This window comes from Bubalus bubalis, chromosome 7 (assembly GCF_019923935.1).
Source record: "Bubalus bubalis isolate 160015118507 breed Murrah chromosome 7, NDDB_SH_1, whole genome shotgun sequence".
Taxonomy (NCBI): Eukaryota; Metazoa; Chordata; class Mammalia; order Artiodactyla; family Bovidae; genus Bubalus; species Bubalus bubalis.
The window spans coordinates 24,197,918-24,215,823 of NC_059163.1; the positions used below are offsets into that span (position 1 = coordinate 24,197,918).

The window sequence follows — 17,906 nt, forward strand, 5'->3', positions numbered from 1 at the left end:
AGAAATTTGGGAAGATGGGGACAAACAAGTGATTTGTGTTAGTTGCTCAGTCGTGTCTGAATCTTCGTGACCCCGTGGATTGCAGCACGCCAGGCTCCCGTCCTCCATCATCTCCTGGACCTTGTTCAAACCCATGTCCACTGAGTCAGTGATGCCATTTAACCATCTCATCCTCTGTCGCCCCCTTCTCCTGTCTTCAATCTTTTCCAGCATCAGGGGCTTTCTAATGAGTCGGCTCTCCGAATGTGGTGGCCAAAGTATCGGAGCTTCAGCTTCAGCATTAGTCCTTCTAATGAATATTCAGGATTGATTTCCTTTAGGATTGTCTGGTTTGATCTCTCTGTAGTCCAAGGACTCTCATGAGTCTTCTCCAACACCACAGTTCAAAAGCATCAATTCGTCAGTGCTCAGCTTTCTTCACAGTCCAGCTCTCACATCCATACATGACTACTAGAAAAACCATAGTTTTGACTATATGGACCTTTGTTGGCAAAGTAACATCTCTGCTTTTTAATATGCTGTCTAAGTTTGTCATAGCTTTTCTTCCAAGGAACAAGCGTCTTTTAATTTCGTGGCTGCATTCACCATCTGCAGTGCTTTTGGAGCCCCACAAAATAAAGTCTGTCACTGTTTCCATGGTTTCCCCATCTATCTGTTAGTAGACAGAAGCAAAACAGTGACATCCCAAGGGGTAGACTTTCTCCAAGGTCTACCCTAGACAATTGGCTGCCTGATAAAGTTGCTTCCTTCAAATATCGATACCCCAGAAATCAAAGTGATCACCATATCCTGGGAGATTTGGAAGATGTCAGGACTACTTAAGTGACCTCTTTAGGCACCAGGTCTTTCATGCCTGGTGCACCTGGGATGTTTCCAGTGATTCTACTGTATCTTCCTTCCTGTCTCTCCACGCACTCAGCATTTCTCTGTCAAAGGCAGCAGACCCAGCTGTCTGGATTGAGCTTGAACCATTGCAGCCCTGAAAAGACTGCATCAACACAAACTTCTTTCTCAGCATCATTTTCATTACTTGTTTGTGACAGCTTATACATAAGTTGTAATCATCTTCTTTTGAGTCTTCTATCCCCAGTGTCTGAGGGTTAACTTTTTAGACCCTCAGAGGGTTAACTTTTTAGACAATCAAAATCAGGAGGTTAACTTAGCTAAGACGTCACAATCAAATTCTCCTCTTGGTCAAGGACCACAAAGAGTTGAAGACTCTTCTGGTCAAACCCTCAGCTCTGTGCATATCCAACCATCTTACGGGGGAGATGCCTCCACCTAAGGGACTGTCACTGTAAATGTGAAAGATATAGGGAACTTGACTCACTGCAATGAGAAATCTGGCATCATCTACATCTTTTAAGTAAGTCCTTGGCTGCGGAATGGTGACTGCCTTGGCAGAATTGGAGGAGGACAGTGGTGACACCCACTCACCTCCCACTCCACTTCTGTGGCAATGGGAATCCATGGGACTAAGATCAGAGACATTTACAGCTCATAACATTCTGGGAAGAAGACTTCTTACACTGATGGCCAAGGTCATTAATGTCCACATGATATGATGTTAAATGCATTATTTTATGAGTTTTGTATGCGTATGTTTGGAAAGTGACATTGGCAACAACAAGTTGCAACAGATTTTTTAGTTTCCTAATGCAAAGCAAACCTTTGTTGTTGCTTAGTTGCCCAGTTCTGTCCAAGTCTTTTGCGACCCCATGGATTGGGATTTTCCAAGCAATATTGGAGTGGGTTGCCATTTCCTTCTCCACAGCATCTTCCTGACCCAAGGGACCAAACTTTCATCCCCTGCTGCTTCTACTGCATTGCAGGCAAATTCTTCACCATGGAGCCACTGGGGCAAATGCAAACATAGGCAATGGCAACGCCAACAGTTCCTGTGGGGACTACTGGGAGTCTTCGTGGCCCATGAGGGCCCCTGAATTAATAAAAAAGAGAACGTCTATGCTCCCCCAAATCTTCTTGTCACTTCATGGGAGTTTTCTTATTGCTCTTCCACCTCAGAGTTTTACATCTGCTATTCCCTCTGCCTGGATGCTCTTCCTCCAAATATCCTCCCAGTTCACTCTCTGGCTCCATGTTGACTTCTGCTCACATACCTGAGCAGAAAATAATGTACCCCATCACTCTCATGCTCTACCTCAGCTCTTCTCCAGAGTAGTTAAAACTGACTTTATATACTACACATTTAGAAGAAAGCTGAACACCGAAGAATTGATGCTTTTGAACTGTGGTGTTGGAGAAGACTCCTGAGAGTCCCTTGGACTGCAAGGAGATCCAACCAGTCCATTCTGAAGGAGATCAGCCCTGGGATTTCTTTGGAAGGAATGACACTAAATTTGAAACTCCAGTACTCTGGCCACCTCATGCGAAGAGTTGACTCATTGGAACAGACTCTGATGCTGGGAGGGATTGGGGGCAGGAGGAGAAGAGGACGACAGAGGATGAGATGGCTGGATGGCATCACTGACTCGATGGACATGAGTCTGGGTGAACTCCGGGAGTTGGTGATGGACACGGAGGCCTGGCGTGCTGCAATTCTTGGGGTCGCAAAGAGTCGGACATGACTGAGCGACTGAACTAAACTGAACTGATTTTTTATTTACTAGCTGTCTTCCGTAATAAAATCAGAGGCAGACTTCTCTTATGGTCCAGTGGTAAAGAATTCACCTGCTAATGCAAGAGACACAAGTTTGATCCTTGGTCTGGGAAGATCCCACATGCCACGGAGCAACTAAGCCTGTGTGCCACAACTACTGAGCCCAGGCACCCTACAGTCCGTGCTTCACCACAGGAGAAGCCACCACAATGAGAAGCCCATGCGGTGCAACTAGAGACTAGCCCCCACTTGCCACGACTAGAGAAAGCCCGTGCTTAGCAATGAAGATCCAGCCCAGCCAAAAATGAATAAATAAAAAAGACACAGGGGACATAAAAAGCTTAAAAATGCTTGCTGGTTAATAAAACAAAAAATCATTAAAAAAAAAAGTTAAAGGCATGTAAGCTCCATGGCTTTTTTATTTCTCTTTCCCTGCTGGATCTGCAGAGGTTAAAAGAGTATCTGGCACATAGTAGATGCTTAGTAAGTATCTGTTGCATGAATAAATGAAAATGAAAGTGTTAGTCTCTCAATAGTGTTACACTCTTTGTGATCCCATGGACTTGTAGCCCACCAGGCTCTTCTGTCCAGGGAATTCTCCAGGCATGAATACTGGAGTGCGTTGTCATGCCCTTTGAGTACAAAATGCTTTCTACCAGAGTTTTCAGAGCTCCACGCCATATCTCAAAAATCTGACAAATGCACTCTTCACCTTTTGTAAATCCTGTTCACATGGGGCTGTCACTACTCTTATTTAAACATGACTCCAGGATCTAGGTGAGGCATTTCATCAAACACAAATAGTTGAAAATGAAGGGAGCAAAAATCTGAGAACGGAGGAAGAGGTAGACGTGAGAATTTTCTGCCCTTTTGACTTATTTTCTTCATTCATGTGAGACGTCTGTTATTAATCGTATTGCTTAATACTTATGCTTTCTAACTGCTTTGCATCTGCCAAGAAAGACATTCAAGAGAATCACATCTCCCTTTCTCCCCTTCACATTCCTTGCTCTCAATATAAAACCTGCTCATTGCCTCTTCACTTCTGATTTAAAGGCGTCTTCAATGGCTACACGTTAGACTGGCAAATTACACTTTTTACTACCACAAAATATAAAAGAGGCACCCTCCCTCCTTGGTGGTTGAGCTTGGGTCAGGGAGTGGCACAGAACAGCCCTTTAATGTTCATTCCATTCATTCCCAAGAAGCCTCTCCCTTCTCACTCAGATAATACAGTATTTCTTTGCAGGCTTTGTCCTAAAACAAAGCTCTAAATGTTTTGATTTGAAATCCATGTCTAACCTGTTTTTCATTAACTACCTGCAGAAGACCATCTGTGTAACTTGTCTGAGTGTCAATATTTACCTAAAGAAGTTTCGGGAAACATGGTTTGATACATACACCGGACAGAAAGTCCCAGTCATGTTGAAAGTACCCAGTCAGGCAGGATGGCTGTACTGCCTGAGATGCGAGAAGCCCGTTTCCATAAAAACAGTTAGCAAGCTAGATCATCCAGCCCTGAGATGAAGTAAACAATAGGGACACCAGAGAAGAAATTCAGCACATACACGTGTATGTAGCACAGGTGATCTCCTTGCACCAGGTTTCAGTTTGCACGGTCAGAAAGAGCAAAAACACAGAGAAGAAAGGTCTAGTTGGAAGTCCCCACGAAAGCAAGAAATATGAAAGTGGATGGGGCTCTTATGAATCCTTTGTGTGTGATGTGTGCTCAGTCATGTCTGACTCTTTGGGACCACATGGACTATAGCCTGCCAGGCTCCTCTGTCCATAGAATTTTCCTGGCAAGAATACAGGAGCGGATTGCCATTTCCTCCTCCAGGGGATCTTCCTGACCCAGGGATCGAACTCGTGTCTCCTGTGTCCTCTGCACGGCAGGCAGATTCTTTACCATGGAGCCACTGGGGAAGCCCACAAATCCTTTGCACCCAGAACCAAAAATGTCCAAATGCCCAGGGCTAATGTTATCCATGGGGTGGAATTTAAAGCACTGCCTTCCCCAAATTCCCTCCACACTAGCACACTGTACCTTTCCTGGGAGCTCTACCATATTGTCCTTCCTAATAGTCAAGGCTATGGTTTTTCCAGTGGTCATGTATGGATGTGAGAGTTGGTCATGTATGGATGTGAGAGTTGGACTGTGAAGAAAGCTGAGCGCCGAAGAATTGATGCTTTTGAACTGTGGTGTTGGAGAAGACTCTTGAGAGTCCCTTGGACTGCAAGGAGATCCAACCAGTCCATCCTAAAGGAGATCAGTCTTGGGTGTCCATTGGAAGGACTGATGCTGAAGCTGAAACTCCAATACTTTGGCTACCTGATGCGAAGAGTTGACTCATTGGAAAAGACTCTGATGCTGGGAAAGATTGAAGGCAGGAGGAGAAGGGGATGATAGAGGATGAGATGGCTGTATGGCATCACCGACTCGATGGACCTGAGTTTGAGTGAACTCCGGGAGTTGGTGATGGACAGGGAGGCCTGGCCTGCCTCGATTCATGGGGTCTCAAAGAGTCAGACGGGACTGAACTGAACTGAACTGAACTGAGTTACACACTGGGAACATTGTATCTTCCTGTGTCAAACTGCAACAATCTTGTTCCCAGGAAAGACAGGAAGGGTGGGGTGGGAAGGGAAGCTGTGCTAACTATGGACACAGGATGGGTTAGCTTCTCCTACCAGCATGTTTCCACTTTAGATAAACCTTCCCCAACATTTCCACCATCAAGCATCCCTTTTTGAATTTCTTCTCCATGGACCCCATGTTTTGAGTGACTCTGCCTTCCAATCTGGGGCTCTTATAAAACATTAACTCACTTCCTCCAGTCTTATCTGTGATTAAAGATATGACTTCCAATCAGAGCTTCTGATCGGCTTAAGATAACCAGTGCCATTTCCATAAAAATGGCAGGAATATGTTTACAGGAATATGATGTTTTAGACACTTTACTCATCCTTGATGTGTGTGTGTGTGTGTGTGTATATATATATATATATATATATATATAGTTTAGTAAAGATATAGCTGATGTTTGTCCTGGATTCCAGCCACAGAGCTTCAAAAACCATTGAGGGACTTCCCTGGTAGTAGAGGTTGGGAATCTACCCTGCCAATGCAGGGAACCTGGGTTTGATCCCAGGTCTGGGAAGATTCCACATGCCGAGGGGCAACCAAACTCCTGTGCTACAACTAGGGAAACCTGTGTGCCCTAGGGCCTGTGCTCTGCAGCAAGAGAAGCCACCGGTGAGAAGCCTGCAGTGCACCGCAACACAGAGTAGCCCACGACGAGAGAAAGGCGCCTGCAGCAACGAAGGCCCAGCGCAGCCAAAAAATAAATTAATTAATAAATAATTAAAAATTCATTGGGATTTCCTGAGTAACGGGAGTGACTTTGTTGTGCTACTGAGGTGACTCAAGGCAGGCCCCAAGATACTGAAACATCAGCCTGGTCATGTGATTAGAAGGTTGCCACTTTGGGAGGGGAAGGGGACTGGAGACCAAGTTCAGTTGTGGCCACTGATTTAATCAATCCTGGCTATGCAATGAAACTCCAGTGAAAGCTCTGGACATCAAGGCTCAGAGGCACTTCCCAGCTGGTGAACCCACCCATGTGCAGGGAAGGTGAGGTGCCCAGACTCCATGGGGAGAGGTGAGGAAGCTCTGCATTCAGGTCCCTCCCAGACTTTGCTCTATGTGTAGGTTTTACAGTAAAACTGCAGTCCGAAATACACTTTCAGTTAATTCTGTGAGGTGTTCTAGAGAATTACTGAACAGGGTCATGGACACCATCTAATGTGTAGCCCCTGGGTCAGAACAGCAAGTGGCTCAGAGACTTGAAGCTCCTGTCTGAAGTCAGAACAGAGCTCTGAAACCTGTGGCATGTGTGCTTAGCCATGTCGGAGTCTTTGTGATCTCATGGACTGTAGCCCGCCAGGCTCCTCTGTCCATGGGATTCTCCTGGCAAGAATACTGGAGTGAGTTGCCATGCCCTCCTCCAGGGGGGTCTTCCCAACCCAGGGATCGAACCTGCATCTCTTTGGTCTCCTGCATAGTGGGTTCTTTACCACTAGCGCCACCTGGCTTATCCAAAGGGTAGTTAAACAATGAAAGCAGCAAGCACCTAGTTCAATGGACTCTAGTGTAGACTGTCCAGCCATGACCCCAGTTCTCCTTTTCATGACTAAGTGGTTAAAACGCAAACTCTTGAATATGACTTTGAGCAGATTACTTTGTCTCTTGCTATGTCTGTTTCCTCATCTGTAAAAGGAGTACAATAACAGTACCTATATCCTCTAAGCTTTGAAACCATTAGACCAGTTCATGTGAAGCCTGAACCTGGCATGCAGTGAGTACTCAGTAGATGTTGTAATCATTATCATTTTGGTATAGTAATTTTTTCTAAGAACATATTCCTTGATAACTGATATCCCTGCAGCTGTTCTAGTAAAGAAGATTCTGCCTGTTTCCTGGACCTGATTTATTACAAATTGATAGCATCCTCCTGCCCAAAGGAATGATTCTAAGCCATCTGAAACCAATGGATTTTCCCCAAATAGATGCTCTCTGACCACACCTATTTTAGTATTTTCTTCTGTCCATGGAGAATCCCATGGACAGAAGAGCCTGGCAGGCTACAGTCCATAGGGCCTCAGAGAATCGGATATGACTGAAGTGACTTAGCACACATGCACACACCCTTTGGATGAGATTCTTCATATTTAATGGAAGTTATATTTTATGAAATTTCTTCTATACCTTGGTTTCAGAGCTGTGCTATGTTCCTCTTCCTCATTTTGCAAACTAGAGTTTGGAATGGGGAAGGGAGAGTGTATAGCAAGTTCAGATGTAACAAGAGTTCATGATGATTATAGTGATTATGAGCTAATGTATAAAAATTTTAGTAGCATAATAAAAATACCAATTTGAGAGTTCAAACAAAGTGTCCTGCATTCATCAATATTCTGTAAAAGAAAGTTAGAAATTGACCAAGGAGCAAAGAGCTCAGCGTATTCTCAGGAGAAACCCAGCCCTGTAGAGGTGTATACAGGAAAAATACTGCTATGGCATCTTAATAAGAATGCTCCAAGACATTCTAATTCGTGTTCTGCCTGAGTGCTTGCTATAGATGTAAAGGCAACATATGACAAGAGATCTTGAAAAGAGTACAAACCGATAGGAAACCAGGTCCTCTAATCTGGGGTGAAGTAGCAGAAGCCAAGCCTGAACAGAGGTAATAGGTTTCCCTTGTTAACTGAATGTACAGCATCCTTATGAAACCTTCCATAAGCCAAAATGGTGTAAAGCCAAGGGTCTACCCAGCTTTTTGAAAGTTCACTTTAAACCACTTCTGTTTTAAGGAAGACCTACATTAAATATGCAGCCATGAAATTAAAAGGTGTTTCTCCTTGGAAAGAAAGCTATGACAAACCTACACAGCATATTAAAAAGAGAGACATCATTTTGCTGACAAAGGTCTGTACAAAGCTATGGTTTATCCAGTAGTTATGTACAGATGTGAGAGCTGGACCATAAATAAGGCTGAGCACCAAAGAATTGGTGCTTTCCAATTGTGGTGCTGGAGAAGACTCTTGAGAGTGCCTTGGACTGTAAGGAGATCAAACCAGTCAGTCCTAAAGGAAATCAACCCTGAATATTCATTGGAATGACTGACGCTGAAGCTGAAGCTCCAATACTTTGCACCCAATGTGAAGAGCTGACTCATTGGGAAAGGCCTTGATGCTGGGAATGACTGAAGGCAAAAGGAGAAGGATGAGATAGTTAGATAGCACCACTGACTCAATGGACATGAATCTGAGCCAACTCTGGGAGACAGTGGAGAACAGAGGAGCCTGGATACTGCAGCCCATGGGTTCACAAAGAGTTGGACATGACTTAGTGACTGAACAGGAAACAACACATTAACATAGTTAATTTTTGAACAAAAGCAAAAATCCTCTTTGGATTTCTTTCAGTAGCAAAAACAGGTACAATCATACCACATCTTTATTGTAATTCATTGTGCTTCACAGATAGTGTGTTTTTACAAATTAAAGGTTTGTGACAACCCTGCATCAAACAAGTACATTGGCACCACTTTTTCCAGCCTCATTTGCTCACTGAATGTCTCTGCATCACATTTTGGTAATTTCAGCAATACTTTAAACTTTTTCATTATTGCTATATTTGTTATGGTGATCTGTGCTCAGTGATCATTGGTGTTATTATTGCAAAAAAAATTATGACTCTCTGAAGGCTTCAATGATGATTAGCATTTTTTTAAGCAATAAAGCATTTTCAAATTCCTTCTTTAGACAATGCTATTGTACGCAATAGACTACACTATAGTACAAGTGTTTTTTCTGGTTATATTCTCCATGTTGTACAGTATATCCTTACAGCTTATTTTATACCTAATAGCTTGTGAAGTGAAGTGAAAGTCGCTCAGTCGTGTCCAATTCTTTGTGACCCCATGGACTATACAGTCCATGGAATTCTCCAGGCCAGAATACTGGAGTGGGTGGCCTTTCCCTTCTCCAGGCCTAATAGCTTATTTTATACCTAATAGCTTGTACCTCTTACTCCCCGACCCTTATAGTGTCTCCACCCCCATCACTGGTAAGCACTAGTTTGTTCTCTATACCTACGAGTCTGCTTCTCTTTTCTTTTTTTTTTTTATATTTGCTAGTTTGTTTTGTTTTTCAGATTCCACATATAAACATTATGTCTTTCTCTGTGTGACTTATTTCACTCAGCATAATGCCCTCCAACATGCCATCCATGTTGCTGCATATGGCACAATTTCATTCTTTTTTTATGGCTGAGTAGTATTTCCTTGTCTGTCTACCTATTTACACCACATCTTTCTTATCCATTCATCAGTTGATGGCTTAGATTGTTTCTGTATCTTGGCAATTATAAATAATGCTTCTATGAACATTGGGACACATGCATATTTTCAAATTAGTGTTTTTGTTTTCTTCAGATATATACTCAGGAGTAGAACTGCTGGGTCATATGGTAGTTCTATTTTTAGTTTTCTGAGACACCTACCTGCTGTTTTCCACATTGGCTGCATCAATTTACATTCCTACCAACCGTGTACACGGGTTCCCTTTTGTCCACATCCTCACCAATATTTGTTATTTGTATTGTGTTTAATGACAACCATTCTGATAGGTATGAGATGATATCTTATTGTGGTTTTAATTTGCATTTCTCTCATGACTAATGATGTTGAGCATCTTTTCATGTGTCTCCTGGCTATCTGCATGTCTTCTTTAAAAAGAGGTTTATTTGGCTCATGACAGAGGAGCCTGGTGAGCTATAGTCCTTGGTGTCGCAAAGAGCCAGTCATGACAGCATACACATGCACACACGCATACTCATTTTTTAATTGGGCTGTTTGCTTTATTGATGTCGAGTTATATCTGTTGATGTATTTTGAAAATTAACTCCTTATTGGTCATCTCATTAGCCAATATTTTCTCCCATTTCAATAGGTTGCCTTTTCATGTCATTGATGGTTTCTTTTGCTCTGCAAAAACCTAAATCTAGTTAGGTTTCACTTGTTTATTTGTTTTTATTTCCTTTGCTTTAGGAGACAGATCCAAAAAATATTGCTACAGATTTATATCACAGAGTATTCTATCAATGTTTTCTACTAGGAGTTCTCATGGTTTCCAAAATCTAAAATGTACTGGGAAACCAGAAAATTCACGTGACTTGCTTTCTTATGATATTCGCTGTATTGCTTTATTGCGGTTTCAGGTTGGTCTGGAACGAACCTGCAATATGGCCGATGTATGCCTGTACTAGCGTAGGTCTTTCATAAAAGCAAAGTGATGTAACGTAAACTTTCGAAAAGTGGGGTTACCATATTCAAGAATTCTAAACAAAGGAAATAGCAAAGCAACATCTGAAACAATGGGAAGGTTGCAACACTCCTAGATAGAATATACAGTCTTAAGAAACCAGCCAATCTTTCATCTTCAACGATAACGTACTGAAATTGCAACCGAAATCTGCTCTCTTGATCTGATCACACCAGTAAATTGACCACACTCTGGTAACCACAAACAATCAACAGTTTTGTAGAAAAACACAGGCTCATTGCTCATTTGTGTTTGGGTGTATACGTGCTTTTGTGTGTAAGAGGGAAAAGAGAACAGAAAAAGCTTAGTGATAAGAGTATTTACAGAAATCTTGAGAGCTTTTTTAAAATTGTGGTTTAAAAAAAGCATAACATAAAATTTACCACATTAAACATTTTTAAGTATACAGTTCAGTAGTGGTGAGAATATCCACATTGCTGTGAAACAGATCTCCAGAATTTAACTTCTTCATTGTATGGAACTAAAATTCCATCTCTATCAGACAACAAATCTTTTTTTCTCCCTCTTCCCAGACCTTGGCAACCACAATTCTATTTTCTGCTTTCATGAATTAATTTGACTACTTCAGATATCTCATTATAAATGGAATCAATCATATAGTATTTTGTCTTATTACTGGCTTACTTCTCTTAGCGTAATGTCCCAAGGGTTCATCTATATTGTAGCATATATCAAAATTTCCTTCCTTTTAGAAGTTGAATAATATTCCACTATATGCATATTCCACATTCTGTTTATCCATTCATCCGTCATTGAACACTGACTGGGATTGCTTCCAGCTTTCAGTTATTGTGAATAATGTTTCTACGAACCTTAAGTGTGTAAATATCTCTTGAAGATCCTGTTTTCAATTCTTTGGATATTTACTCAGAAATGGGATTTCTGGATCATATGGTAGTTCTATTTTATTTGTTTATTGGCCGCACCTTGTGAGATGCAGGATCCTAGTCCCCTGACTGGGGATCAAACCCAGACCCGCCCTGGCAGTGAAAGCGAAAGTATTAGTGACTCAACTGTGTCCGACTCTCTGTGACCGCATGGACCGTAGCCCACCAGGAGCCTCTGTCCATGGAATTCTCAAAGCAAGAACACTGGAGTGGGTTGCCATTCCCTTCTCCAAGGGATCTTCCCAACCCAGGAATCAAACCTGGGTCTCCTGCATTGCAGTCAGCTTCTTTATTGTCTGAATCACCAGGGGAGTGGGGAGCCCCAACCACTGGACACCAGGGAAGTCCTGATAGTTCTATTTTTAATTTTTTGAAGAACCATCATACTGTTTTCCACAGTAGCCCTGAGTTGTTTTTAATATTTGCTCTCATACATCTCCCTCATAAAAGCTAGTTTTTTGAGAGAGGAGGAAAATAGGAAAGAAAAAGCAAGGCAGTGGGAGCCCCTCTCAGGCTACAGCCTCCTTCTTCACTGAACCCCTCAATTGCCCACCTACAGCACAGCTTCCCTTTTCTGTTCCCTTCCCTTCTTTCCTGTCACCGGGTGCCCAATCCTCCCATTCCCTTCTGGTAGGCAGAACCATGGCTCCCAAATAAAATGTCCACACAGTAATCCTTGGACCCTGCAAATGTAATGTTACATGACTAAAGAAGTTTGCAAATGTAATTAAGGTTCCAGACCTTAAAACAGAAATTAGGGACTTTCCTGGTGGTCCACTAGTTAGGACTCCGAGCTTCCACTGCTGGGGACAGGGGTCCCATCTCTGGCCGGGGAACTAAGATCTCACGTGCCACTCACACAGCCAAAAAGTGCAAATTAAACAAAAAAAAAATCAAAATGGAGAAATTATCCTGGATTATCCAGGTGTGGCCCCAGAAGGGCAAGCTAGAGAGAAGGCAAAGCACAAAACGGATTCCATGCACTGTAGCTGCTCTAAGATGTAGAGGCCACCCACAAGGACTAGCAGTGGCCTCCAGGAGATAAGGACAGCTCCTGCTGACAGCCAGCAAGGAATTCAGTCTCATGACTGCCAGGAACTGAATTTTGCCCACAACCCACGTAAGGCAGTGGTAAAGAATTTGCCTGCCAATGCAGGAGATGCAAGAGACTCAGATTTGATCCCTGGGTCTGGATGATGTCCTGGAGGAGGAAATGGCAACCCACTCCAGTGGGTTTTTACTTTCCTTGCCTGGAAAATTCCATGGACAGGGAGCCTGGTGGGCTACTTCCATGGGGTCACAAAGAGTAGGACATGCCTGAGCACGCACGTATATAAATAAGCTCAGAGGCGGATTCTTCCCAAAGTCTCCAGAAAGGAAGGCAGCCCTGCCGAGTCCTTGATCTTAGTGCCATGAGACCCATTTTGGGCTCTAATGTATATAACCGTGTGGCAGTAATAAAGGGATGCTGTTTTAAGCTGTTAAATGTGTGGTGACTGCTTATGAAAGCAGTAGGAAATGAATACACCCTCTCTCATACTTACCTGGGTCTCTCCCAGACCTTCAGAAAATGTGCCATGACTCTGAAGGTGTGTCAGCGGGAGAGCCAGACCAACTAATAAACCAATGGACAAGGGCTAGAGGGAGACTAATTTTTTGGAGAGATGAAATTTTTTTTTGTATCACTCTACTAGAAAGAACCCACCTGGCAATGCAGATAGACATAAGACATGTGGGTTTGATCCCTGGGTTGGGAAGATTTCCTGGAGAAGGGCATGGCAACCTACTCCAGTATTCTTGCATGGAAAATCCCATGAACAGAGGAGTCCAGTGGTGACTTCAAAGCTGGGCATGAAATATTTATCAGTGTACCACTGATGACCGTAGCCTGTTTGGCAGGCTACAGTCCTTGGAATCGCTAAGAGTTGGACCCAACTGAGTGACTAACCACACACACACACCACTGATGACAATAATGGGAAAATTTAAAATTAAGACATGATTTGAATTCAAGTGATTATTTCTGATTTATATTAGAAAATTATAATCAAATGACACTCAGAATTTAGGGCTGTATGAGTTTTGGCAGAAACCTGGATAATCCTATGGACTGAGGAGCCTGGCAGGCTACTGTCCAAAGGATTGCACAGAGTTGGACATGACTGAAGTAATTAGCGCAACTAGATAGCCATAATGAAGTGCTGTGTTAGTAGCTCAGTCATGTCTGATTCTGAGGCCCCATGGCCCACCAGGTTCCATGTCCATAGGATTCTCCAGGCAAAGATACTGGGTCGCCCTTTCCTGCTCCAGGGGATCTTCCTGACCCAGGGGTCGAACCAGGGTCTCCTGCATTGCGGGCAGATTCTTTATTGTCTGAACCACCAAGGAGGCTCTAGAGAGCCATGATAGCAACAGGAATTTCAGATCTGGAAAGCAGAAGATCAGCCTACTGACCAGTGATGGGGAATCGTGTGGCACCAGGCAAAGCCTCACGATGATACATCTCCTACCAACACTGAGTGTACCAAGACCTGCTCACATCTCCCTTGTAGTTACCCTTGAAGCCTCTCTGCCCCTCAGTTATAAAATATGATGCATTTTCATCATTAAAAAAGACCAGAGCACGGAAGGTGATGCATTGAAAACAGTCTTTATGTATATATTTTTTCTTTTCTTTTTTTCTCTAAAACAGAATCACTCTGTCCATACTATTCTGTAACTTGATTTTTTATTTATTAATATATATTTGGACACTTTCTTATATCAATATAGACACAGCTGACCCACTTTTTCTCGTTTTTAAGTAATGACATAAAAATGGCTACAAGTTACAGCTGAGTAATACCATACCCCACAGATGGCCACTTATGCTGTCTGCATATTTTCATTAGTATAAATGAATGTCCATCAGCCTATATTTTTCCAACCTTATGCAAGTATTATCTGCGTGATAAATACCTAGAAGTGGAATTACTGGATTACAGGGGGTGTGCATTTAGACACTGATAGATATTGCCAAAATACCACCCCCAAAGAGTGCCAAGTTTATTCTTCCATAAAAAGAATATGAGAGTGCCTCTCAGCCCACATCCTCTGCAACACTGGTCTTCGTTCATTTTTTTTTACCTTTACCAATACTTAGATAGAAATGATTTCTCATTGTGTTATTTACATTTCCTTATTTCTCAGTGATGTATAGCATCTTTTTATGTATTTGTTTTGCATGTTATTTGTAATTCTTTTCATATCCTATTCATGTCCCTCAAAAGCTTTTTCAAGTTCATTTTTCGTATTGATTTATTCAAGCTATTTTTATGTTAATGAAATGAATCTTTTGTCGAATGTGTTGCAAATGCTTTCCCCTGTGGGTTCCCTTCTGAATCCACTAATAGTATTGCTTGCTGTCATAAATTATAAATTTGTATGTAGATAAATAGATCGATATTTTTCTTTTAGGCTTTTGGTTTGTATTATGGTTGTAACTGCTTTTCCCACTCCAAGATAATTTTTAAAATTTACCCATATTTTGTCTCTTTCATTTCAATATTTTATCCATCTGGATAAAATATCTGAAATTTAGTTTCATGAAAGAGGAGAGATGGAATACAGATTTACCTTTTTTTTTCAAATAGCTAGATGTTTTCATAACATCATTTATTACATAAGCCTTCTCCTCTCTGATATAAAATGGCTTTTCTTATAATAAATTCCCACATCACATAATTTATTCTGTTATTGACCTCCCTATTTCAGTACAAATTATTTTAACTAAGTACCTTTACAATACATTTTAATATTTTCTTATTTTTAGACATCCTCTAGCTTTGAGGGCATGTTAACTTTTCACAGGAACTTTTTATTGAATTTCAACTTTTTCTTAACATTTTGATCTTCTGTATTTTTATTTGATTCGGATAAGTTACTGTTACAAAGGCTTGATTTTTACTTACCCAGATAGATGCCATGATAGCCCACCTTTCTCTTGAGTTGAGATCACACTAACCTATTAAAAGAAAAATAAAGCACCAAATGGTATAAACCTGGGATTCAGAGCACAATCATCTCAGTCTAACCCCTAAACTCAAACCCAGGAAACAGAAGCCAATATTCAAAGAGAAACCATCTCAGGAAGAAGACTTGTCTCTAATATCAAGTACCCTATTTGCTAAACAAATATTTGCTGATAACTAGCTACAAGGGACTGTGATAGACCTGTGTGTGTCTGTTTGTGTTCAGACACGTCCAACTCTTTTGCGACCCTATGGACTGTAGCCCACCAAGCTCCTCTGTCCGTGGAATTCCCCAGGCAATAATACTCGAGCAGGTTGCCATTTCCTTCCTACTCCAGGGCATCTTCCTGACCAAGGAATGAATCTGCATCTCTTGTGTTTTGTGCATTGGCAGGCAGATTCTTTACCACTAGCGTCACCTGTAAAGCCCTGTGCTAGACCTGTGAAGGGTTCAAAACAAGAGAGAAGAAAAAAATCTCTGTACTCAAAAAGTTTGCAAATATGTTTACTGGAAAGCCAATTTTTAACTCACTTATAATCCAGGAGAACTACATTGATTGCTGACTTCCTTATTAACTACCGTTATAGAGAAAGCAAAAAAAAGGAAGATAAGTCGCTCAGTCCTGTTTGACTCTTTGTGACCCCATGGACTATAGCCACAGGCTCCTCTGTCCATGGGATTCTCCAGGCAAGAATACTGGAGTGGGTTGCCATTTCCTTCTCCAGGGGATTTTCCCAACCCAGGGTTTGAACCTGGGTCTCCTGCACTGCAGGCAGACTCTTTACCATCGGAGTCACCAGGGAAGCCTCCCACCATCATAGGGACTAAAAAAAAAGTGTCCCCTCTTCTCCAATTTTTAACTAGCTTCAGTTTGAATCCTTGTGTTTCTGAAATCTCCATTTACATTTTACAAGGCTCCAAGTCTACAGCCTTTTATAAACAAACATGCTTGCTTTTTGAGGAAGGTCCATATCTTGGTAGAGCCTGTAGGTATAAAGGGGTATTTTTTTGACAGAGTCCTGACTGGGAATCTAGTCACATACGTAGGGAATCCTGGGAATCCTGTCATACGTAGACATTGTTCAAACATGCTGCCACTCTTCCCAGGAACAAAATATTCTAAATATTCAGTGATAGCCCACAGTAAAGTTCAACAGGAAATGACATTATTAGTCCCTAGAAACATTTAGCCTCAATATTCTCAGAATCACTGATGGAAGGGCAGTTGACTCTCTAGTTATAACAGCTAATGCTACATCCCTCTAAACATACAGTGGATTCAAAATATCATCAGTTCTGGTTTTGCCCCTTAAAACTAGACACAATCTCTTTGAGCCTCAGTTTCCTCATTTATAAAAGGGGAGAGGATGGCCACTGCTGGCATTAAATGAAATTATATGTGTTAATAATGTCAGCAAATGTTTTGAGTTTCTACTATGTTGCAGATAATACCAAAACACTATATGGTCAATTCTGAAAGGCTAGAGATTTTTGTCATGTCTGTTCACTGGGGCACAGAAAGCACTAAAAAATGCTATGGAATGAATAAATGATTCAATATAAGCCTCACAATGATCCAGGGGAGCCGGGTATCATTTATAACATCTCCAAGTTGCAAATGAGGAAGCTGAGGCACAGAAAGGTACAGTCGGTCCCTCCACATCCATGGTCCCAGAGTCCCTTCATATCCATGGTCCCAGGCCCTCTCCCCAACCTTGTCCAGCATTTAACAAAATCTGAGGGTGCTTAAATCCCTTATACACAAGGGCACGGTACAGTTAGCTTCTGGAACCCAGGGGTTCTGCACGGGCAGGTTCCGCCAACCAGAGTTTGGCTGCGAAACGGAGGCTACATTCCAGCCACACAAGGAGTGAGTGGCCTCCTACTGAACGTAGGCAGTTACTCTCCAAAGATATGCATTTAACCCCAAGTTTCTTACTTACTTTAGTGCCCAGCCAATACACTGTCAAAGCTAATGGTCAATACGTGCTTATGTGCTCAGTGGCTTCAGTCGTGTATGAATCTTTGTGACCCTATGGACTGTAGTCCATTGGATTCTCCAGGCAAGAATACCGGAGTGGGTTGCCATGCCCTCCTCCAGGGAATCTTCCCGACCCAGGGATTGAATCCACATCTCCTGCACTGTAAGCGAATTCTTTACCTGCTGAGCCACCTGAGAAGCCCCAATATGTGTTGATCCAGTATAATTTGTAAATTATGAACATTTATCACAGGTTTCAGAAGTGAAGAAGACCTAAAGAACCTCTTGATGAAAGTGAAAGAGGAGAGTGAAAAAGTTGGCTTAAAGCTCAACATTCAGAAAACTAAGATCATGGCATCCAGTCTCATCACTTCATGGGAAATAGATGGGGAAACAGTGGAAACAGTGGCTGACTTTAGTTTTTTGGGCTCCAAAATCACTGCAGATGGTGACTGCAGCCATGAAATTAAAAGACGGTTACTCCATGGAAGGAAAGTTATGA

The 17,906-nt window shown here is 42.1% G+C and overlaps 1 protein-coding gene across 1 annotated transcript in view; it reads right to left on the reverse strand.

The window, feature by feature from the left end:
• ANXA3 (annexin A3) overlaps positions 1 to 17,906 on the reverse strand; it is a 71,242-nt gene that overhangs the window by 50,814 nt on the left and 2,522 nt on the right. Inside the window, exon 2 of the mRNA XM_006053741.4 lies at positions 15,363 to 15,415. Coding sequence (XP_006053803.3) covers positions 15,363 to 15,377 — 15 coding nt within the window. The 5' untranslated portion in view covers positions 15,378 to 15,415. The remainder of the gene's footprint in view (positions 1 to 15,362; positions 15,416 to 17,906) is intronic.